At 38.0% G+C, this 25,499-nt stretch overlaps 1 protein-coding gene across 3 annotated transcripts in view; it reads right to left on the minus strand.

The window, feature by feature from the left end:
• The window catches only part of ANKRD13C (ankyrin repeat domain 13C), a 93,556-nt gene extending 69,880 nt beyond the window's left edge, over positions 1–23,676 (minus strand). For all 3 annotated transcript variants that reach the window (XR_015160226.1, XM_086390525.1, XM_086390524.1), the window contains exon 1: positions 22,915–23,676. Coding sequence is in view for 2 of the 3 variants with exons in the window: in XM_086390525.1 (XP_086246651.1) it covers positions 22,915–23,359 (445 nt within the window). In the remaining variant the exon portion in view is untranslated. The remainder of the gene's footprint in view (positions 1–22,914) is intronic.
• Between the last annotated feature and the right edge of the window lie 1,823 nt (positions 23,677–25,499).

Genomic DNA, 25,499 nt, shown 5'->3' on the forward strand with positions numbered 1-25,499 from the left:
CACCTTCTCCCCTTCCATTTGCTATGCAGTAATGGGTCTGAATGCCACGATCTTATTTTTTTTTTAATATTTAGTTAAAGCCAGCTCTTTCACTCTCCTTCATCCTCATCAAGAGGCTCTTTAATTCCTCTTTGCTTTCTGCCATTAGAATGGTATCATTCACACATGAGATTGTTGATGTTTCTCCCACCTATCTTGATTCCAGCTTTTAACTCGTGTAGCCCAGCATTTCTCATGATGTGCTCAGCATATAGGTTAAACAAAGTGACAGCAAACAGCCCTGTCATACTCCTTTCTAGATCTTAAACCAATCAGTTGTTTCATACAGCGTTCTAACTGTCGCTTCTTGACCTGCACACGGGTTTCTCAGGGGACAGATAAGATGGTCTAGTATTCTCATCTCTCTAAGAGCTTTCCAGTTTGTCATGATCCACAGTCAAAGGCTTTAACGTAGTCAAAGAAACAAAGATTCTGAAATTCCCTTGCTTTCTCTATAATCCAGCAAATGTTGCCAGTTTGACCTCTAGTTCCTCTTCCTTTTCTAAACCCAGCCTGGACATCTGGAAGTTCTTGGTTCACGTAATGCTGAAGCTTAGCATGCAATATTTTAAGCATGACCTTACTACCATGGAAGATTAAGTGCATCTGTCCAATGGTTAGCACATTCGTTGATACTACCATCTTGGGAGCTGGGATGAGGATTGACCATTTCCAGTCCTGTGGCCACTGCTGGGTCTTCCAGATTTGCTGACATAATGAATGCAAAACTTTGATGGCATCGTCCTTTAGGGATCTGAATAGTTCTGCTGGAATTTTATTCTCATTTGCTTCTAAAGAAGACTGGTCCTAATTATCTAGTCATCATTACTAGAGGCAGAAGTCCTACTTTGATTTTATTTGTTAACTTTTCTCTATCTTCGTTAATACTTTGCTATTTTTTTATACTTTTTTGATGAGTGTATAAAGATGCAATAACTTTATGAGTACTAATGATCATACCTTCTATCAAAATATAATTACTCTCTTAGCATTTTTAAATCACTTTACCTCAAATTCAACTTTATCAGCAATTGACAGTCATAGCTTTCTTTTCTTTACCACCAACACAACAATAAAACTTACAATTTTCACTATTCTCCAAGGATATATGAAAGTTCTTTTCTTCGCTTTAGTTACGAGATGTCATAGTTACTATTTCTGGAATTTCTTCACTACTGTTTTCTCTTAGTAACAAATGCTGTACCTTAAAAACACAAACCAGGGAAGACACATGACTCAAACCCATCTAGTCTGATACCCAATTAGAAAACTGCTAAGGTTCAGGTGTATAACATAGTGATTCACAATTTTAAAGGTTATATTCAATTTATAAAGTATAGGCTATATTGTCTGTATTATATTATACTCCTTATAGCTTATTTATTTTGCACATAGTGGTCTGTATCTCTTATTCTGCTATCCTCCTCTTGTCTCCTTTTGCTTCTCCCCACTGATAACCATTAGCTTGTTCTCTATATCTGCGACTGTTTGTTTTTTGTTATATTCACTGGTCTATTTTACTTTTTAGAACCCACATATAAGTAATATTATACAATATTTGTCTCTGACTTATTTCACTTCAAGTTCATCCATGTTGCTACATAAAACAAAATTTCATGGCTGAGTAATATTCCGTTATATATAAATCACATCTTCATCCATTCATATTTGATGGACACTTAGGTTGCTTCCATATTTTGGCAAATGTAAAGAATGCTGCTATGAACACTGGGGATGCATGTATCTTTTCAAATAAGTGTTTTCAGTTTCATTCAGATAAATACTCGAGTAAAACTTCTGGTTCTATTTTTAGTTTTTTGAGAAACTGCCTTACTGTTTTCCGTAGCAGCCGCACCAATTTGCATTCCTTACAACAGTGTAGGTTCCGTTTTCTCCATATCCTTGTGAGTATGTTATTCATGTTTTTTTTAATTAATTTTTATTAGAGTACATTTGATTTACTATTTGTGTTCTTTTTGGTGACAGCCATTCTGACAAGTGCGAGCTGATTTTGATTTTAATTTGCATTTCTCTGATAATTAACGTGCCTCTTAGCAATTTGTATGTCTTCTTTGGAAAACTGTTTATGCAGACCTTCTGCACACTTTTTAAATAGTTTTTTTTTTTTTTTTTTGATGTTGAGCTGTATGAGCTGTTTATGTATTTTGGATATTAACGCCTTGTTGGTCAGATCATGTGCAAATATTTTCTCCCATTCCATAGGTAGTCTTCTCATTTTGTCAATAGTTTCTTTCACTATGCAAATGCTTTCTGGTTTAACTAGGTCCCATTTGTTTATTTTTATTTCCTTTGCTTAGGCAACAGATCAAAAAAAATATTGGTACTATTTACATCAAAGAGTGTTTTGTCTATGTTTTCTTCTAGGAAGTACTGGTCTTACATTTAGGTCTTTAATTCATTTTGAGCTTAGTTTAATAAATATATGGTGTTAGAAACTGTTCTAATCTCATTCTTTGACATGTAAGCTGTCCAGTTTTCCCAGCATCACTAATTAAAGAGAATGTCTTTTCTCCATTGTGTATTCTTGCCTCATCTGTCATAGACTAATTGACCAACATGCATGGGTTTATTTCTGAGCCTTCTGTTCTGTTCCATTTATCTAAATATCTCTTTTTGTGCCAATACCATACTGTTTTGGTTACTGTAGTTTTATAGTAGACTGAAGTCAGGAAGCTTGATCCCTCCAGTTCTATTCTTTCTCAAGATTTCTTTTGCTAATCAGGGTCTTTTGTGTTTCCATACAAATTTCAGAATTATTCATTCTAGTTCTATGGAAAACACCCTTGGTGTTTTGATAGGGATTGCAATAATTCTGTAGGCTTCTTTGGATGGTAAAGCCATTTTAACAATATTAATTCTTCCAAACCATGAACACAGTATAACTTTTTGTCTGTTTATTTAATCTTCAATTTCTTTCATGAGTGTTACTGTCAAGCCTTTTTTTCTGTATTCAATTTAGATGTTTTAAAATGAAGTGACTATATTTTTTTAAATTTCCATAGTATCTTGATAATTTGGACTGTTTTCTTCCCATCATGATTTACCAGTTTTAAAGAAACAAACTGCTTTATGTGTTACTAAAAAACAAGGCAATTATTTTCTAAACTTCTATTTCTTACAGTTCTTAATAGAGACTTAGGATACTTATATTGATGCTTCTTTTATAATAATCATTTTCAAAGACTCTCACATGGATTTTTTTTTTTTTCTGCTTTTCCATCTTGGAATGATTCATTGAGCTCTAGTATGGGAAAGGGCAACCATATTGCCCTTGCTTTTCTCTCAACGTCCAAGAGAAAAAGTAGCAGAAACTCCTCTACATGCTGAATCTAAAAGAACAAACTGATATTTAAGTACTTTCCTATGACACTCTAAATAATACAAAGAAATCAAACAGCTGAGGGATTAAGGAGTTGCTTGCATATAACTCAAAAGATAAGGAGAATGGTACAAGGCTTCTATCCAAAAACTAGAAAATACTATTGAAAAAAATTAAATAATACCTAAATACCCCAAATTCATGGATTAAATATTGTTAAGATAACAATGCTCCCTAAATTGGTCCATAAACTCAAAGCACTCTCCATTAAAACTCACTGGCTTTTTGTTGAAAACTGACAAGATGATCTAAAAATTCATACAAAAATTCAAGGGACCCAAAATATTCAAAAGAATCTTGGGAAAAAAACCAACAAAGTTGGAGAACTCATACTTTCCAATTTCAAAACTTACTACAAAACCACAAGAATCAATAGAGTATGTACTTGCATAAGGACAGAAGTATATATCAATCACACCATCAAAAATTAATTTAAAAAAAGATCACAGACCTAAATGTAAGGATTAAAACTCTAAAATCCTTAGGGAAAAAAACAAAGGAGTAAATTTTTGTGATCTTTAATTAGGTAATGGTTTCTAAGATACACCAAAGCTCAGCAAAAAGAAAATAAATTGGATTTCACCAAAATTACATTTTATGTTATAAAGGATAAAATCAAGAAGAGGAAAAGACAACCTACAAAGGAAGAAAGTATTCTGCAAATCATAGGGTTTTGTATCCAGAATATGGAGAAGGCAATGGCACCTCACTCCAGTACTCCTGCCTGGAAAATCCCATGGACGGAGGAGCCTGGTAGGCTGCAGTCCATGGTGTCGCGAAGGGTCGGACATGACTGAGTGACTTCACTTTCACTTTTCACTTTCACGCACTGGAGAAGGAAATGGCAACCCACTCCAGCGTTCTTGCCTGGAGAATCCCAGTGACGGCAGTGCCTGGTGGGCTGCCGTCTCTGAGGTCGCACAGAGTCGGACACAACTGAAGTGACTTAGCAGTAGCAGTATCCAGAATATATAAAGAACTCTTACAACTAAATAATAAAAAGACAACCCAATTTAAAATGGTAATATATGAATAGCCATTTCTCCAAAGAAGATATACAAATGGCCAAAAAGCACATGAAAATATGCTCAATATCATTAGCCACTAAGGAAATACAAATTGAAACCACAAGCAGATACAACTTCATGCTCACTTGGATGCCTATAACCAAAGACAGGTAACAACAAATGTTGGCAAGGAGGAGAAATTGAAATCTTCAAACACTGTTCTTGGGCCAGTGAAATAGTGCAATCACTTTGGAAAATAGTTTGGCAGTTCGTCCAAATAGTAAACACAGACTTAACACATGACCCAGCAAAAGGTATACACCCAAGAAAATGAAAACATCTCCACACAAAACATATACAAGTGCTCATGAGAGCATTACTCAAAATAACCAAAAGGTAGAAACAACTCAAATTTGCATTAATTGATGAGTATAAATAAAATGAGAAATACCCATACAATGTAATCTTAATTAAAAAAAAAAAAAGGAATCAAGTACTGATACATGCTATAACACAAATTAAAAAAAAAAAATGTGCTAAGTGAAAGACCACATATTGTGTCATTTTATTTCATATGAAATGTCTAGAATAATAAAATCTAAAGAGACAGTAGATTAGTGATTGTCTAGGGCTGGAGGAAATGGACTGGGAAGCACTGAAAGGTAAAAAATACATGATTTCTTTTTAAGGTGATAAAAATATTCTCAAATTGATTGTAGTGATAGCTGCACAACTTAGAATTTACCAGAAACCATTTAGCTGGATATTTTAAATGGTTCAACTATACACTAAAGGGATTATATCAGAATAGGAGAAGAGATAAGGAAGTGGAGGTTAACACATTCACTGAAATAATTTAAAAAAAAAACTTCCTTAAAAACGTCTTTTTACCAGATTTATTTTACCTTATCAACCATCACACCCAGGTTAGTCTAGCTCTCAACTAAAACAAGCTTTCTTGCACACTTGCTTCTTCAGTGTGAATTTCTCTATTCAAAATAAGGTACTGTATAAAAGCTTTATTTTTTTCGACTATTATCAGTCTTAATGATAGCAATAAAAGAAGGCAAGAAGAAGGGGTAACCTTGCTCTGGCACAAAATTGCTCCTGCCATCATTTTCCTGTATTAGAAACTTCTTTATCCTCTAATTCAGGAACATGACGTAAATAAAGTTTTACTGGAACCCAGCCACATGCTGATTGTTTATGAATTGTCTATGGCTATGCTCATGTAACAAATAGTATAGCCTGCGAAGCCTATAATATTTATTAATCTTGCTCTTTAATGAAATGTTTGTAGACCAATGCTCTAAATACTAAGGGTTTCATGTCACATTATATTGCTTCCAGGATACAACACAGGTCATCCATCAATGTAATTTCTATATGTAATCATACTACAACTGTTATTAAAAATTTCTCTCATAACCTAGTTTACTTGATTTGAGAGTCACCATTGTATCCTAATATAAAGTTAGAAAAGGAGTTCATCATTTCAGTTCAGTTGTTCAGTCGTGTCCGACTCTTTGCGACCCCATGAACTGCAGCACACCAGGCCTCCCTGTCCATCACCATTTCCCGGAGTTCACCCAAACTCATGTTCACTGACTCGGTGATGCCATCCAGCCATCTCATCCTTTGTCGTCCCCTTCTCCTCCTGCCCCCAATCCCTCCCAGCATCAGAGCCTTTCCAATGAGTCAACTTTTTGCATGAGGTGGACAAAGTATTGGAGTTTCAGCTTCAGCATATTTCCTTCCAAAGAACACCCACAACTGATCGCCTTTAGAATGGACTGGTTGGATCTCCTTGCAGTCCAAGGGACTCTCAAGAGTCTTCTCTAACATCACAATTCAAAAGCTTCAATTCTTCAGTGCTCAGCTTTCTTCACAGTCCAACTCTCACATCCATACATGACCACAGGAAAAACCATAGCCTTGACTAGACGGACCTTTGTTGGCAAAGTAATGTCTCTGCTTTTGAATATGCTATCTAGGTGGGTCATAACTTTCCTGCCAAGGAGTAAGCGTCTTTTAATTTTATGGCTGCAATCACCGTCTGCAGTGATTTTGGAGCCCCCAAAAATAAAGTCTGCCACTGTTTCCACTGTTTCCCCATCTATTTCCCATGAAGTGATGGGACCGGATGCCATGATCTTCGTTTTCTGAATGTTGAGCTTTAAGCCAACTTTTTCACTGTCCTTTCACTTTCATCAAGAGGCTTTTCAATTCCTCTTCACTTTCTGCCATAAGGGTAATGTCATCTGCATATCTGAGGTTATTGATATTTCTCCTGGCAATCTTGATTCCAGCTTGTGCTTCTTCCAGCCCACGTTTCTCATGATGTACTCTGCATATAATTTAAATAAGCACGGTGACAATATACAGCCTTGATGTACTCCTTTTCCTATTTGGAACCAGTCTGTTGTTCCATGTCTAGTTCTAACTTGCTTCCTGACCTGCACACAGGTTTCGCAAGAGGCAGATCAGGTGGTCTGGTATTCCCATCTCTTTCAGAACTTCCCACAGTTTATTGTGAGCCACATAGTCAAAGGCTTTGGCATAGTCAATAAAGCACAAATAGATGTTTTTCTAGAACTCTCTTCTTTATTGATGATCCAGCGGATGTTGGCAATATGCTCTCTGGTTCCTCTGTCTTTTCTAAAACCAGCTTGAACATCTGAAGTTCACAGTTCACGTACTGCTGAAGCCTGGCTTGGAGAATTTTGAGCATTACTTGACTAGCATGTGAGATGAGTGCAATTGTGTGGTAGTTTGAGCATTCTTTGGCATTGCCTTTCTTTGGGATTGGAATGAAAACTGACCTTTTCCAGTCCTGTGGCCACTGCTGAGTTTTCCAAATTTGCTGGCATATTTAGGGCAGCACGTTCACAGCATCATCTTTCAGGATTTGAAATAGCTCAACTGGAATTCCATCCTCCACTAGCTCTGTTCATAGTGATGTTTTCTAAGGCCCACTTGACTTCACATTCCAGGATGTCTGGCTCTAGGTCAGTGATCACACCATCGTAATTATCTTGGTTGTGAAGATCTTTTTTGTACAGTTCTTCTGTGTATTCTTGCCAGCTCTTCTTAATATCTTCTGCTTCTGTTAGGTCCATACCATTTCTGTCCTTTATCGAGCCTAGCTTTGCATGATGTTCCCTTGGTATCTCTAATTTTCTTGGTGAGATCTCTAGTCTTTCCCATTCTGTTGTTTTCCTCTATTTCTTTGCACTGATCGCTGAGGAAGGCTTTCCTCTCTCTCCTTGCTCTTCTTTGGAACTCTGCATTCAGATGGGAATATCTTTCTTTTTCTCCTTTGCTTTTCGCTTCTCTTCTTTTCACAGCTATTTGTAAGGCCTCCTCAGACAGCCACCTTGATTTTTTGCATTTCTTTTCCACGCGGATGGTCTTGATCCCTGTCTCCTGTACAATGTCACGAACCTCCAACCATAGTTCATCAGGCACTCTGTCTATCAGATCTAGTCCCTTAAATCTATTTCTCACTCCCACTGTATAATCATACGGGATTTGATTTAGGTCATACCTGAATGGTCTAGTGGTTTTACCTACTTTCTTCAATTTAAATCTGAATTTGGCAATAAGGAGTTCATGATCTGAGCCACAGTCAGCTCCCATCTTGTTTTTGCTGACTGTATAAGAGCTTCTCCATCTTTGGCTGCAAAGAATATAATCAATCTGATTTCTGTGTTGACCATCTGGTGATGTCCATGTGTAGAGTCTTCTCTTGTGTTGCAAGAGAGTGTTTGCTATGACCAGTGCGTTCTCTTGGCAAAACTCTATTAGCCTTTGCCCTGCTTTATTCTGTATTCCAAGGCCAAATTTGCCTGTTACTCCAGGTGTTTCTTGACTTCCTACTTTTGCATTCTAGTCCCCTATAATGAAAAGGACACCTTTTTTGGGTGTTAGTTCTAAAAGGTCTTGTAGGTCTTCATAGAACCATTCAACTTCAGCTTCCTCAGCATTACTGGTTGGGGCATAGACTTGGATTACTGTGACACTGAATGGTTTGCCTTGGAAACGAAGAGAGATCATTCTGTCGTTTTTGAGATTGCATCCAAGTACTGCATTTCAGACTCTTTTGTTGACCATGATGGCTACTCCATTTCTTCTAAGGGATTCCTGCCCATAGTAGTAGATACAATGGTCATCTGAGTTCATAGTTTGTTATTTCTTTAACATTTTACCCAGAAGCAAACTCCATTCATTTTCATTCAATAAATATTTACTGAGCATCACTATGCACTAGGCATATAGTACTAGACACTAGAGATTCAACCGCTAATAAGCCAGAAACTCTTGTTTTCATGGAGTTTATATTCATAAAAGGAAGAGAAATATAAAATTAAACAAAATAGAGTTTAAGTATTGAGAAAAACAAAAGGCTAAGACTGAAAATAATGAGAAGCATACTTTTTGATATTTAAATTAGGAAAATCTCTCTAAAGAGATAAAGTTTAAAATGAGATCTAAAAGCTAAGTAAGAAATAAGAAATCAAAGAATGAGAAGAAATGCATTCTAGACAGAAGCCAGAAATAACCTAGCATATTCAAGAAGTGAAAGAAAACAAGTATGGCTAGACACAGAAAAAAAGGAAAGACTGGTACAAGATTACATCAGGTAAATAAGAAAGGGTTCTTTAACTATGATTTTAAAAATATGAACTTATCTTGAAGTGGCGAAGTCATCAAAGGATCTTGAACAGGGACATGACATGATACAACTTACATTTTAAGATCACTTTTATTGGACTAGTTGCAGATCTGGTACAGTATTCCAGGGAAAAGATAATAAAAATTGGTTGGTCTCAAAGTGGACCAGAGACAGAAAGTAGACTGATTCAAAATAACTTGCTAATTAGATATGTGTGGGTAAAAAGAGGAAGTGAGACAAATAAGGAAATCAGCCCTGAATATTCATTGGAAGGACTGATGTTGAAGCTGAAGCTCCAATATTCGGCCACCTGATGCAAAGAACTGACTCATTTGAAAAGACCCTGATGCTAGGAAAGATTGAGGGCAGGAGGAGAAGGGGACAACAGAGGATGAGATGGTTGGATGGCATCACCAACTCAATGGACATGAGTTTGAGCAAGCTCTGAGAGTTGGTGATGGACAGAGAAGACTGGCATGCTGCAGTCCATGGGGTCACAAAGAGTCAGACATGACTGAGCCACTGAACTTAACTGAGACAAAGAATGATCTCAATGATTGACACCTGAGAACTGGATATCTAATGATGTGACGGCGGGGGATGGGGGGAGTGCGGCGGGGGGAGGCAGAAAATGATAACTCCATTTTGGACAAATAAATTTTGAAATATCTCTAAGATTCTCAAGTGTGGATAATTATAATATCTGGAACTCCAAGGAGAAGTCTAGACTGGAGATATAAATTCAAAATTAAAAAAAGAGAAATACATTTAAATAAAACAAATAAATTTCTGAATATCTATTTTTGTCCTAATATTAGAAAAGGTAACAACAGTTCTCTTTCTTCACTTCTCTTTCAGGAGAAAAAAAAAAAAAAGTTCTAATGTTCTAAATGGCAACAGAAAGAAAACAAGGAACTGATAACACTAGTTGCTGCAAAGAGGATAACTGGGTGAATAAAGACAGGTGGGAGAGAAACTTTACTTTTACATCATATCCTTGTATATCTTTTTGCAGTTTTGTAGCATGTAAACATAGTAACTATTCAAAAACTTACACAAATTAAGAAGGACCCACCAGAGTCTAGCAGAGCACAAAGGTGAAGAAATCAAGGCATTTATGCACCTAAATAATTACTGTTTTCTTAAATCTTCCAAGAACATATAGATGAAAAGGTAAAAGCCTTAGTACCTACTGAAGTTACAAATGAAACTTCCTATTACAAGTCCAAAGTAATCACAATTTCAAAAGATTTATGAACTAGAAATGACTCTGAGTTCAACAATCCAGTCCCTCTCACTTCACAGGCAGGAACATGAGCAGAAATATATACTACCTACAATTAAGAATGCCATATGTTACACTATGATTTCAATAGCTTAAAATGCAAAATACTCATCATCAACGTCATTCTCTACCCAACACCACATGACCAAATGTATCATGAAACTAAGCGCTCAAGCACCCTAGTTTGAACCTTCATCTACTATCCCCTCAGTTATCTCAGTCCTCAACCTGCTGCTTAAGCTACTCTGTTAAACAAAGGATGCTAAAAATCTTAAAAATAACTGTTAGCTTTTCAAAATATACTTTTAAATCTGAAATTGGATGCCTTGGTTCTAACTTGGTAAACAAAACTGAACTCTGTTTTGCTAAATGATTAAAAAGCATTCCAGTAACATTAAGAACACTGCAGTGTTAAAAGTATGCAAATTATTAAACAAATGGCTGGCATTTATAGGGCATATATTAGTATAGGCCCAGCACTATGCTGTATATTTTAGATATCTTATTTAATTTGCTCCCTAACCCCATGAGACAAAGATTATTCCTATTTCACATGTCATAAGAAAAAGACATCTAATAACAGATAATTTCCTAAAATTACATATATAGGAATGACAGTCATGACTCTAAAATCAGTATTCTTTTTATCATACCAACAGATTTCAGACTTTCTGGTTTCAAGACCACATTAAATTGTTTAAAAATTTTCCTTACTAATTTTAAAATTACAATAAACTCATTACATGATAATATAATTTTTTTATGAAAAGCATAATTGCAATTTTCCAAAACAAATTTAAAAAAAATGATGAGTGGTACAATTTTAAATTCTTTAATTAAAAATTAAAGTAAATTAAATGTCTTACTTAACAGAAAACAGCTGGGTTTTTATAACTAAATCCACATTCAGATGACATGCAATTAAAAGAAAAAAGAGGAGCATTTTAATAGCCTTTTCAAATAATTAGTTGTATTCTTCGATAGAACACCAGAACTTATTAAGTGGTCATTTCTTAATGGACTGTTGCCATGTGAAATCTAAAACCATATCAATAATTATTTTGTTTTCTGGCACACCAAAATTCATTGGTTTCACTTGCACTTTGAATGAATCTTTACTGATGCATGATTCTGTAACATAACAGACTGATCAGTCTAAAAAATACTAGTTGACTGAGTCCTTCAGATCTTCCATATGTCAACACATTTCACTACATAAAATTTTTTAAATCATATTTAGTAATATTACCAATATGGCCAAAACAGTTTTTAAATACTAGGAAACTGTCAAGCTTAGAGTGACAAAGACAAGTGTTTTAAATTCTTTCATCTCAAATTGAACTTCTTCCATTGGCAGCAAAGACTACCAATTGTTTTCCTTGAGGTCCCAGGTTTACTTTTCCAATTTCCAGGAAATGCATCCCAAATATCCAAATTGGAATAACCATAATTTGTGTGTAAGTTGTTTTTTCAAATACAAATAGTGTTGCATGACAAAAGCAGCCAGTTTGGCTTACAACTCAAAATGCACAGATGTTTTCCCTTATTTTCTCTTCTGTATGTAGCAGAAAAGCATGCATAATCCACGTAATGTCTCAAAGAATATAAAAAGCATGTACTCAAGATTAAGACTAAAAATTAACAATTTCTACAGCTTCAGCAAAGACATTGTGAAATTGGCTTCCCCACCTCTGCCCCACTTCAAGTACAGGCAGTGAATAATACAATGACTACTAGCAATTCAGTGCCTTAATTCATGCTAACATTCCAACAATTTTACCCACCACTGCTTTTGTACCATCAGTGAAAATATCACTGCAGTGGGAAAAAAAGGCAAACAATGACTTTGTATTATTTAAAAAATAATTCTGACTTCATGTGCCCCCTAACCAAGGAACAAAACAGGAAATTATATGTTGGGACGATCCCCTGGAGAAGGGAATGGTAACCCACTCCAGTATTCTTCCCTGGAGAATCCCATGGACAGAGGAGCCTGACATGGGGTCTCAATGAGTCAGAAACGACTGAGTGACTAACACAGACACACACAAACAACCACCAAAGCTCCAGCTTCTACAGATACTTTCAAGTCTCATCCAAGCAAGCAATAAAAAGGGAGAATCTTAGTACTTTCTCTCATGAATGGCAGTATAGGGAGGGGAGGTTAGGGTCTAGGAAGACATCAGGGATGAGAAAAATAAGAGCAGTTACTTAAAGAAAATTAGGGAGCTGTTTTCTAGAAGAAAAGAATTTCAGGCAGAGAATTGCAAATATAAAGAAAGGTACCATGTTCAAGGAATAGGAAGAAGGCAAGTATGACTGGAACAAGGCAGAGAGTGGTAGGAGATGGGAAATGAATGGTACTTTACTACTGAAATTCACACACGTATATTATATTCAAAATATCATCAACTCTTAACCAGCTCTACCTTCTCATTATTTCCAGTTACTCCATTTATTACAATGGCATGTTAAATTGATCCATGCCCATCCAAGTTTCTTTTCTGCTTCATATAGCAGCCAGAAAGAGCCTTTTAAAATCAGATCATGTTACCTGGCTGCTCAAAATCCTCAAATCACTTCCTATGTTGAGTGAAGTAAAAGCAATGAATGGTCTACAAAAAGTCCTGCATGCTTACATCCCCCACCCCCACATATCAAAATTTCCCATCTCCTACCACTCTCTGCCTTGTTCCAGTCATACTTGCCTTCTTCCTATTCCTTGAACATGGTACCTTTCTTTATATTTGCAATTCTCTGCCTGAAATTCTTTTCTTCTAGAAAACAGCTCCCTAATTTTCTTTAAGTAACTGCTCCTATTTTTCTCATCCCTGATGTCTTCCCAGACCCTAACCTCCCCTCCCTATACTGCAAGCACTCTCTATCTTCACCCTGCTTTATTTTACTCTATAATATTTATTATGTTGTTGCTGTGTCAGTTGCTCAGTTGTGTCCAACTCTTTTCGACCCCATGGACTGTAACCCACCAGGCTCCTTTGTCCATGGAGTTCTCCAGGCAAGAATACTGGAGTGGGTAGCCCTTATCTTCTCCAGGGGATCTTCCGGACCCAGGAATTGATCCTGGGTCTCCTGCAATGCAGGCAGATTCTTTACCATCTGAGATACCAAAGAGTATTACCATATGTTTATTAGTTTGTTTACTATTTATCTTGCCCCATTAGAATGTAAGCTCCCTGAGAGCAGAGACTTTGTTCATTTTGTTCACTGCTCTAAGTAACCCCAGAACCTAAAACACTGTTTATCACGTTATCAGGAGCTCAGTATATATATCAGTTAAATGAAGGAATGAATGAACCAAAAAAATGGCGGGGGGGGGGGGAGGGTGGACTATAAAGAATCATTAGCAAGCAAGCTAAGTTGCTTCAGTCGTGTCCGACTCTTTGTGACCCTAAGGACCCACCGGGCTCCTCTGTCCATGAGATTCTCCAGGAAAGAATACTGGAGTGGGTTGCCATGCCCTCCTCCAGGGGATCTTCCCATGAAGAACCATCAGAATAGTGTTAAAATCTGTTTTTACTCTCCAAAAAAGCATTTTACCCAGGACAATGCAAGTCTCCACATGACTCTCTATGAAAGCCAATCAGTGTTCAAAAGGATGAGCAACATAGCACTGGTGGCTTTATAGAATTCAGCACTATGCTGATTAAGAGAGGATGAATTAACAAACCTGACAGATATCTATACCCAAGAATCCAAATGCATTTTGTTGTTATTGTTCATATACCTGGAAGGTATATGAAGTTATTGTAAACTGGAATATACCACTAACCTGAAATTGAATTTAACATGTATTTAGTTGGAGAAGACTCTTGAGAGTTCCTTGGACTGCAGGAGATCCAACCAGTCCATTCTAAAGGAGATCAGTCCTGGGTGTTCTTTGGAAGGAATGATGCTGAAGCTGAAACTCCAATACTTTGGCCACCTCATGCGAAGAGTTGACTCATTGGAAAAGACTCTGATGCTGGGGGGGATTGGGGGCAGGAGGAAAAGGGGATGGCAGACGATGAGATGGCTGGATGGCATCACCAACTCGATGGACATGAGTTTGAGTGAACTCAGGGAGGCCTGTCATGCTGCGATTCATGGGGTTGCAAAGAGTCGGACACGACTGAACGACTGAACTGAACTGAGGTGCTTAACTTTATCTACTATTCCCTTCAGAAGGTTTATCTAATAAACTCTTTTTAAAGTATATTTATTCCTTCAGATTTTTCCTTCTTTTGGATCTCAACTAAAAGATAAGAAGTAGGAAAGACAGAAACAACTGAAAAATATATGCAGAAAAACAAAATCCAAATTAGAAACACCCCAAAACAAACAAAAGTGATTACAGTATACAACAGGTATGAACCGAGTTATACCAGTAGTAGACTAAAGATGCCTTACAGGGGAGAGACAAATAAACCTAACCTTGTAGCAAACTGATAGGCAGTATAAATTCAAGTGTAAAACCTCAAGTGAATGAAGCTCTATCTAAACCTCAAAAACTAGAGTGTCCTCTGCTGAAAGGTACATCATAGCAAATGTGAGAGCAAGGTATTTATATTAATTGCTACTACTATGATATGAGCCTTCAACATTATGTTCAAGTACAGTCTCCCATATAAGAAAATAATGCCCCAAGAGATAGATATTATATCTACTTATTTCAGCAGTTAAATAGTATAATTACATAAAATCCAGTTTGTAGAGAAGCATGGTCTCAAACTCAGATCTGATACATAAAAAATGCCTTCTAGTTTTTCAGATGGAGAAAGCAATGGCAACCCACTCCAGTACTCTTGCCTGGAAAATCCCATGGACGGAGGAGCCTGGTAGGCTGCAGTCCACGGGGTCGCGAAGACACAACTGAGCAACTTCACTTTCACTTTTCATGCATTGGAGAAGGAAATGGCAACCCACTCCAGTGTTCTTGCCTGGAGAATCCCAGGGACGGGGGAGCCTGCTGGGCTGCCGTCGATGGGGTAGCACAGAGTCGGACACGACTGAAGTGACAGCAGCAGCAGCAGCGGTTTTGCAGATAATCTTTGGGATATCAACAAGACTAACAGGCTCAAAAACAGATGAAACGCAACCAACCACAGAGTTAAACCTCACATATCCTGGTAACGAACAGCATTCATAATCTTTAAACGGTTAGAAAAGAGATATTTCTCTTTTTCCTACACTCATTTGACACGCTTCTGTCTTGCTCTAAAACTGACCTTCCATCTCTCTCCAGATAAAACAGATGACATATGAATATGAACAGGAATATATTCTCTGTCTGCTCAACCCCCAACCAATTTTTGAGAAACTACACTCATTTTCTAGAACACAAAGCATCCTGACAATTACCTTGTACTCTTTAGATTTCTATGACTTAACGTCATTAACTTGGAACCAACATATTCAGTTCTCCAGTAAGTCCTTTCGAATTGTCCTGCCTCATTGATGATGCCCAGGACACATCATCATCAGTAACTGCTCATTTCTGCTTCGTTTTTTGCCAAGTTGGAAGGTCAGACCTTCCTACTTCTACCGTAGTTCAGTAAAAGTAGGTCTCCAGAAGATGTGCTCATATCCCAGTTTTAAGCAACAGTTCACATTCTACAATGCTAATGATGATGGCATTGGGATGCACAGTCATTTAACCCCAGGACAGTCCTATCTGGTCAGAGATATACACACAGGAAAGGTGAAAGGAGGACGGTCATATTTATATAATCATGAAGATTAATTAATCAACTCCACAGATCAGTGGAGTGACAGATTTCACAGCCAAATCAGCCTCATACCCAGTGTCAGTGCTGAAAACTTTAATGGATTATCTTGGGCTTCCAGAAACCACTTTTTTTAATCCGAGGAAAAATGAGGCATGTCTTCCAAAAAACAAAATTCAGAAAAGAGTACAAAACATGAGAACCAATACAAAACCACTAGTGTTCATTTAAAGATGTGCCTCTTGACTAAAATTGCTCACCTGAGACTTCGAGATTTTTTTTCCCACACAAAATTTCTCTTTATAGTCACCTCTTCTCAAACAAACAACATATTGTGCATCACCCCTCATGAATGTTAGGAACCAAAAACAGAATAGTATCAAAAGGAAGATCAATTTATATAGAATAAGTCAAAATAAACATATTGCATGGGCACCAAACAGATTATCCTATTGCCTCCATATTCAAGTGTACATTTTTAAACTTTCTGAATGTAAGATATTTTAAAATTTCTGTCTGAAGAAATTTTCCAGCCACCAGACACAAGCTGACCGTTTCGTTATCACTTCACTGAGTCACTTGCATTGGTAGGAATAGTCTCAAAATGAATTTTATCTTGAATTTGAAATCTCTAATCACTCTGTAAAACAGCTTCAAGATTACAACTCAGTAAAAAAATGAAAATTAACTGTGTATAGAGAAAATGGCTTGTCCCATGCCACATAATGTAATTAAAGGAAGTACAAACTGCCAAATCTCTCAGAATAGATCAAAATTTTTCCATATCTAGGAAAGGATGGTTTAAGCAATTCATAGATCAAGGATATTCATCACTTTAGCACCTAAAAGCTTTTGACTAGTTTCCAAGATAAGGTGCTTAACTTCCAAAGATATTTAACTCAATTAAGGGGGAAAAAAAATACAAGTTTGGCAAATAGGAAATGCAGTCAAAATCAAGAAAGTCTTCTATAAACTTCACATTCTCAGTTCTAAAGAAGAAATAAAAATCATTACCACCAACTGTAAAAAAACAAACAAACAAACCCAGCACGTTAACATGATGCTTTCTTTAAATACCAATGGCAAAAAAAAAAGTCAGAAAAAATCTTTACACTCAATGTAAAAAAAAATATTTAAACTTTAATCCTATACTTAAAAAAAAAGTAGTATAAAGCTAAAGATACACTAATGACATAGAGTTGAATCAATTTTTGTATGCTTAATGTATCTTTTTCCCCACTCAAACAAAACTGTTACTAAATATACCATGAGTCAAAATCATTGCCATTTCTGAACACAGTATATAGATATTATGATTGTTACTGTATTTAACTATATTTCAAGCAATACGTTTGGATCCAAATACAATATTCCCCAGTATAAATGATGGCTCAGAAAAAGCAATTCAAACTAAACTAACATTTTTCCACAAAAAAAAAAAAAGCTCTATCCCTGCCCCTATTCAATTTGACAATAACTTATAAATACACACATAGACACACACACACACACACACACACCCAAAGAAAGTGTTTCATTCCAAGATCACTAAAACTGAAAGAGCTAATGAATAGTGAGCTATACAGTGACCAAATTAGGATCCAATAACGGGTGTCACTGTGGTAAATCTGTCTGTCAATACAGGAGAGGCAACAGATGCAGGTTCAATCCCTGGGTTGAAAAGATCCCCTGAAGTAGGAAATGACAACCCACTCAAGTATTCTTGCCTGGAAAATTCCATGGACAGAGGAACCTGGAGGGCTACAGTCCATGGGGTCATAAAAAGTCAGACACAGATGACCACGCACTATCTACTATCTGTAGAATTCAATACGCTTTCATGGTAGATAGAATAAAGGATCAAGACTAACAAGATAAATATTAATAAATGTCAAGTTCTGTTTTGAGGTTTAAAAAAAAGCACAAGAAGAGATTAGAATAGCAAGACAACCACTTGAGAATAAACATTTTTAAAAATCCACATATTATTTCACTGTATTATTTAATGTGTGCTCTTTAGTAATACACATTACTAAATGTGTATCACTTAGAGCAATAAATATAATCTCTTTGTCTTCATTTATGAGGCTACTATAACTTCAACACAAGGTTGGTTCTTTCCATCCTCAAAGGAAAGACTAAGCAACTAGAGTGTCACTAAAAGATGACTAAGATCTTCATTTACTTATTTAATACAGTTTTATAGTATTCACTATGTTTCAGGGACCATTCTTAGCACTTTGTAAATCATGTCCTATGAAGAATGGATATAGAAGTTAGGAATGTTTAACTTGAAGATAGGAAGGACATGATAGCTCTTGCTTGTCAAGTATCTAAAGGGCTATCATGTGGACAAGGCAGTGCATTTATCTGTGCCATTACATGAAAAATAACAAACAATAGTGAGAGATCTCGGCTGTACAGGAAATCTCTGAGAGCTGTTTAATAGCATTATCTTTCTATAGGTACTAAATAGAAAATATATATCAAAGAACTTTGCCATAAAATGCCACATACACATTATTAAAACTGATTTCTTTGCAAATTAGTGGGTCCTGATTAACAGAAAATTTACAGAGGTTGATCATGGGCTTTGAAGCCCTTACTGTTAGTTCAGTTCCCCATTTTGGAACTTAATACTAAGTATGCAACTTTGGCAAAGTTTCCTTGTGCCTCAAGGCTTCAGTTTCCTCCTTTAAAACAAGAATAAAACTATCTGCTTTGCAGGGTTATTGTAAGAATTAAATGTGATAATGTATGTAAACACTTAGCATAGTGCTGACATGTTCAAGAAACTATGATCATGATCATCATCATCATTATATTACGGAAGGAATGTCAAGTCAACATACAACTATGTCCTATGATGTGGTTTAATTGTATGGCTCTGCTATGCACCTGAATGAGTAGATGATTCTGCTATGTATTTATCATGTTTTAACAATCCAAATATAATACATAGCTTGTTTTTGTTGGGCAACTTAAAATGCCTTTATCTTCTGTAATTTGAAAGGGAAAATATTCCAAAAAAAGTTAACGAAATATCCAGGTTAGTAAACTCTGAAGAGTAAAAGTAATGTAAACATAGTAGGGAAATTATGCAGCTATAAGCAAAAAGATTGAAGAAGTAGCATATTAAACAGAAATGGGCTTCCCAGGAGGCTCAGTGATAAAGAATCCACCTGTGGAGCAGGGAACACAGGTTTGATCCCTGGGTTGGAAAGATCCCCTGGAGAAGGAAATGGCAACACACTCTAGTATTCTTGCCTGGAAAATCAAATGGACAGAGGAGCCTGGTGGGTTACAGTCCATGGGATCACAAAGAGTTGGACATGACTTAGCAACTAAACAAGAACAACGTTAAAAGCTACTCTTTCTAGGAGTCTTCACTGTAGGAGATGAGAATGTATCCATATATTGCAGAAAACAACAATTACAGTTTCCACCAGTTTATGAAACACTGGTTATAGTCATGAAAAATGTCAACAATGTCACTGTTGGTAGGAATGTAAATTGGTACAGCCATTTAGGAGAACCGTATGGAGGGTCCTTAAAAAAACTAGAGTTAACAGAGGATCCTTAAAAAAACTAGAGTTAACAGAGGATCCAACAATCCCACTCCTGGGCATATATCCAGAAAAGACAAAAACTCTAATTTGAAGATAAATGCACCCCAAATTTCACAGCAGCATGATTTACAGTAACAACGACATGGAAATAATTTAAATGTCCATGGATAGATAAATGAATAAAGAAGATGTGGTATATATAGACAATGGAATATTACTAATTCATAAAAAAGACTGAAATAACGCCATTTGCAGCAACATAGATGACCCTAGAGATGATCAGTCTAAGTGAAGTAAGTCAGAGAAAGACAAGTATCTTAAGACAGCACTTATATGGGGAGTCTAAAAAAGTGATATGCACCTCCCTGGTGCTCCAGCAACTAAGAATCCACCTGTCAGTGCAGGGAACATGAACTCCATCCCTGGTCCAGGAAGATTCTACATTCCTCAGGGCAACTAAGCCTGTGTATCACAACTATTGAGCCAGTGCTCTACAGCCTGTACTCCATAACAAAAGAAGCCACTACAATGAGAAGCCTAGGCACAGCAATGAAGACCTGAAGTGAAGTCATTCGGTCGTGTCCGACTGTTTGCGACCCCATGGACTGTAGCCTACCAGGCTCCATCCATGAGATTTTCCAGGCAAGAATACTGGAGTGGGTTGCCATTTCCTTCTCCAGAGGATCTTCCCGACCCAGGGATCCAACCTGGGTCTCCTGCATTGCAGGCAGATGCTTTAACGACTGAGCCACCAGGGAAGTCCATAATGAAGACCTAGTACAGCCAAAAATTAATGAATTCAAATAAATAAAAAGTGATACAAATGAACTTACTGACAAAACAGAAATAGACTCACAGACATTAAAAAATTGTATGATTACCGAAGGGGAAGGGGGGGGTGGTAAAAAGTGGGATAAACAGATGCACACTACTACATATGAAAGAGATAACAAGGACCTACTGTATAGCACTTTCCCCTGATGCTGGGAAAGACTGAAGGCAGGAGAAGGGGACGACAGAGGATAAGATGGTTGGATGGCATCACCAACTCTATGGACATGAGTTCAAGCAAGCTCCACAAGTTGGTGATGGACAGAGAAGCCTGGCGTGCTACAGTCCACAGGGTCGCAAAGAGTTGGACACGACTGAACTAAACTGAACTGTATAGCACAGGGAACTATATTCAATATCTTGTAATAATCTAAAACAGGAAAAGAATCTGAAAAAAATCTAAAATACGTGTGCGTATATATATATAAAACTGAATCGCTCTGCTGTACACCTGAAATACTGTAAGTCAACTATACTTCAATTAAAAAAAAAATCAACAAAGTAAGGGCAGCTAAGTACAATGCAAGCATTTAGTATATCAAAATGATTTTTAAAGAGAATTTCAGTAGACTATGGAAAAGAGTTTAAAGGTATTTAGGATTCTAATTACTTTGAGTAGAATTTGTACTTTAACAAAACAGCTCTCATCTGCTAGATGACAGACATGCAAGCTCAATAGTCCTGCAATTCAGTACCTTCTGTGATCAATCAAAAAAAATCAGCTCTAACATCATACTATCATACTTAGTCAGTCATAGTCACCTCTCGCTTCTTTCAAAGGGAATCATCCCTCAAAAAGTTTCAACTTTTTTCAGGTATATTTCAATGTAATGCAACCCTTAAATGGCAATATTTTAAATGCAATGGCCATAAGATAAACCTTTTATACAGCTACTATGAAGATCAAATCTGAAAAACATTCTAAACATTCAAAGCTACACTAGATCTCCCACTAAAAACCGTTTCCCAAAGGGTTAAAATATAACTACTATCAACAAACAATATGATGCTGTTGCAACAATAGTAAAGTAATTAAATAAACTTAAGAATGAAAACCTGGGTGCAACTTTTAGGAACATTTTGGGGGGGCTTATTTTTAATAAATGACAGTAATATTACAATATTGTAAATTCAGAATACAAATGCAGTTGTCAGAGAATTATACAAACAGTGGAAATCTTACTCTTTTTTTTTAACATCAGTTTTTGCCCTAATTGTAGATAAGAAGCCTAGAGTCCAATGGAATTAAGAAAGCTTATTCAACAGGCATGTATTTCATTAATGTGTTATACTATTTTGAGCATAGAATTGAGTGTGTTCTAATTGAATGTATACAATTCTCATGTTCAGTTAAAAGCGAACTATTAACAATATTTGCCAAGTACCCAGTTTAAAATGGCCTATTTATTAAATGCTGAAAATATCAGTGTTTGCATTAGCTTTATTTTACTGTGGCTTAAATCACAGTAAAATAAAGTCAATCATATTATGACAGTCAACTGATAATCACATTATCACAGTCAACTCAATCACATTATGTTTTTAGAAGAAACCGAAAAAAATCAGCTAATAAGTTAAAGCAAACAACAGAAATACAGTCCTTGAATAACAAATGACACTACATGTTGTCATGTAGGATATGAGGAAGTTACTATGAAAAATCATAGTACTATTTCTCATCACAGGTCATCAAGTAATGTTTTAATTACTATCAGCAATTATCTATGTGAAATAAGTATAAAACTCTAAGCTTTGCTTCAGCGAAATCTTAGCCCCTTGGAAGTCACTACTTGCTCTAGGTATCAAATGCCAACAAATTGGTACTGTTGCTTTCAGAAATCAAAACACTTGCAAAAGTGTAAACACTTTGTATCAAACTAAGCTTCCTAAAAGCAGAAGGAAAAAGAAACAGACAGCCTGATGGCGTGTAGAAATCATAACCAGTTGCAGCCAGGTTGGGTTCTGTACCTGGACAATAAAGGGAGGTGGACAATTTATATGTTCAAAATTCAAGATCCCAAGGGTGGAGAGGGGGCAGAAAAAGAAGATACAATTCAACAAACAAGGATGACGACCAGGCTTGATGAGAGGCAGTCTAAAATTTCTTATTGTCAAGAATCAACTAAAGCCCCGACTCAAAGATATAACAGCTTCTAATAGTTTGAAGAAGGCAAGGAAGAAACATTCCTTTGCACCCACAAGAACCAATCCCCAGACCACTGGCATGCTATTACATGATTTATGGGCATTTGGCTCGGATGATGGGCAAAGGAGAGGAAAGAAGAGTCCGATAGAAGCCTAGGATGTATAGAAACCTAGGATTTGAGAGGCCTGAGTAGGTGCAGGCTCTGGGAAGGAAAGGTGGACGGGGCGAGGACTCCTCACCGTGATTATCTTTCTGCCCGATATTGTGCGTGCGGATGAGAGAGGACAGTCTCCTCACATCCCCCTTGAAGACGCACTCGTGGACCGGGTAGTGTGCAGGGCAACCGCCTCCACCTGCGACGACAGCAATGGGGCTGGTGCCCGCTAACAGCGCCGGGGACTGGGAGATGGGAGTCGCGGAGGAATTGTGCAGCGGCAGGGCCGGGGGGCCGGGGGGATTGGAGGAGGCCGGGGCTGTCTTCAGCTGTAGCCGGTGATGATGGTTACTGAAGATCTTATGGCAGGCTCTACCGCTCTTGCCGCTGCCGCCTGTGCCAAGCCTGCCTCCTGTAAAGGTGCCGCCGAGGGCAGCCGCCGCTTCCTCATCCCCAGGCTCCAGCAGGTCCCCCTCTTCTTTGCTGGGCTTGTGGTCCCTCCGCAATGAGCGGATCTTCTCCCCGGTCATCGCCGCCACGGGCAGAGAGGGAATCCAGGAGGCTCACCGCTGGCGACGAAGCTGGCGCTGCGGCGGCACAAGGCGATTAGAGCGGTGGCCAGGATACTCCAGCGCAGCATGAACTCCCAGAGCGCCCCCGAGCCCGGGACAAACGCATCTCCCGGAGGAAGAAGAGTCGGCTCTCGCCTAGGCACGAAGGGACGCGCGTTCGCTTGGGGGAGCTACAGCTCAAGGGCCCACGACACTAGGATTCCCGTCCCCACCGTCGCAGCCGCCGCCACTGCCTCAATCTGAAAAACAGGGCACGGCCATCTTCCCCTAGCTTCTCTCGCGAGAACTCCCCCGGGAGGGAGGAGAGAGGAAACACCGCGATAAGTGAGCTGCCTGCCCCCGCCCTCGCACGTTCTACTCCCAGAGTTGCGGGACGCTGGCGCCTAGTAGGCAGCGGGTTTCGGCCCCCGAGCTGGAGTCTCTGAACTAAAAGAGGAGATCCAGCATTCCCGATGGCTGCGCTTCTTGTGGGAAGTCTGCAACCTGAGCCTGTGTTTGAAATATTCGATGCACCTTATAAACAGTGACTTAAACCCTGCGACCTCCAGGCTTCCCGGAGATGAGTGCAGACTGACACCCACGCACACAGGATATGATGTCACTGAAATGCACAGGACACTCATTCAATAAGCATTTGTTAAGCATCTACTTCGTGCCATACATTGTGTTAGTGTGTGTATGTGTCATTAGAGGAGGAAAAATAGTCAAGCACGTGAGCACAAGATACAACTGCGAATGAAGTGGATGCAAAGAGTTGGGATGAACGAAAAAAAAAAAAAGAGGCAAATTTTAGTGCTGAAGTGTCAAATCCCAAAAGTTTAGAAACTGACCTTGGAATCAGGCTATTCAGCAGACAGAGAGGGTAGGTCACTCAAATATTCTGTGGTTAGGTTAGGATTTCCCTTCTTGGTGGGAAGTTCCATTACTTACAAGGTTGTAACCAACTTTCTATCAAAAGTGAAAATTAGGGGGGAAGGAAGGGTGGGAAGTCAAGTAGGAAAATGCCCTAGATCTCCTGGTGTGGTGCTTCCCTTGCCTAGGGCTCAACGCCATAACAGGTTCCGCCTAAATGGATGGATGGCCCTACCTTAAAAGAAAAAGTTCTCATTGTGTGGTCCTCCATTTATAACACAAAGCAGAGTAGTATTTTTATATTTAAATGTAAAAACAAAAAAATTATATATATGGGTGTGCAGATAAATGTGTGTTTTCTCTTTAGGGAGAAAAAGCCATTCTGGTTACCGGGAACCCAAATTTGAGACTAAGCAGTCTGGTTTGGAGAAGGCAATGGCACCCCACTCCAGCACTCTTGCCTGGAAAATCCCATGGACCGAGGAGCCTGGTGGGCCTCAGTCCATGGGGTCGCTAAGAGTTGGACAAGACTCAGCGACTTCACTTTCACTTTTCACTTTCATGCATTTAAGAAGGAAATGGCAACCCACTCCAGTGTTCTTGCCTGGAGAATCCCAGGGACGGGGGAGCCTCGTGGGCTGCCGTCTATGGGGTCACAGAGTCAGACACGACTGAAGCGACTTAGCAGCAGTAGCAGTAGCAGCAAATATTTGTTGGATGAATGAATTTCGGCAAGCGTCAGAGTTAAAGCATGAGGAGTGCAACTTGATGGCAAACAATACTAGTGTAATTGAAATATCACTGGACTAATTCATGGCCAACCTTGACCTAGTGTCAAATTCTAAAGGACATAAATCTCACTTTAACAAAATAACTAAAGCTGTGGGGAACTGGAGGGGAGAGGAGTTAGCAATGTCCTAAAGATCTTACTTTGTTTATCTCTCCAAGGTCCTATTTACTCTGACAGCTGCTTCTTTCAAGTGTCTTCTTTCTTAAACCAACTTTATCACTACCTCCATAACACCCCCAACCCCCACCAAAAGTAACTCCTACATAATACATTATGTAAAACACAAGAATCAAAATTATATAAGATAATGTCCATCTAGTCAAGGCTATGGTTTTTCCAGTAGTCATGTATGGATGTGAGATTTAGACTATAAAGAAAGCTGAGCACAGAAGAATTGATGCTTTTAAACTGTGGTGTTGGAGAAGACTTGAGAGTACCCTGGACTGAAGGGAGATC

This window comes from Bos grunniens, chromosome 3, assembly GCF_055505025.1.
Source record: "Bos grunniens cultivar Pamir isolate PY7600 chromosome 3, Bosgru_T2T1.0, whole genome shotgun sequence".
Lineage (NCBI taxonomy): Eukaryota > Metazoa > Chordata > Mammalia > Artiodactyla > Bovidae > Bos > Bos grunniens.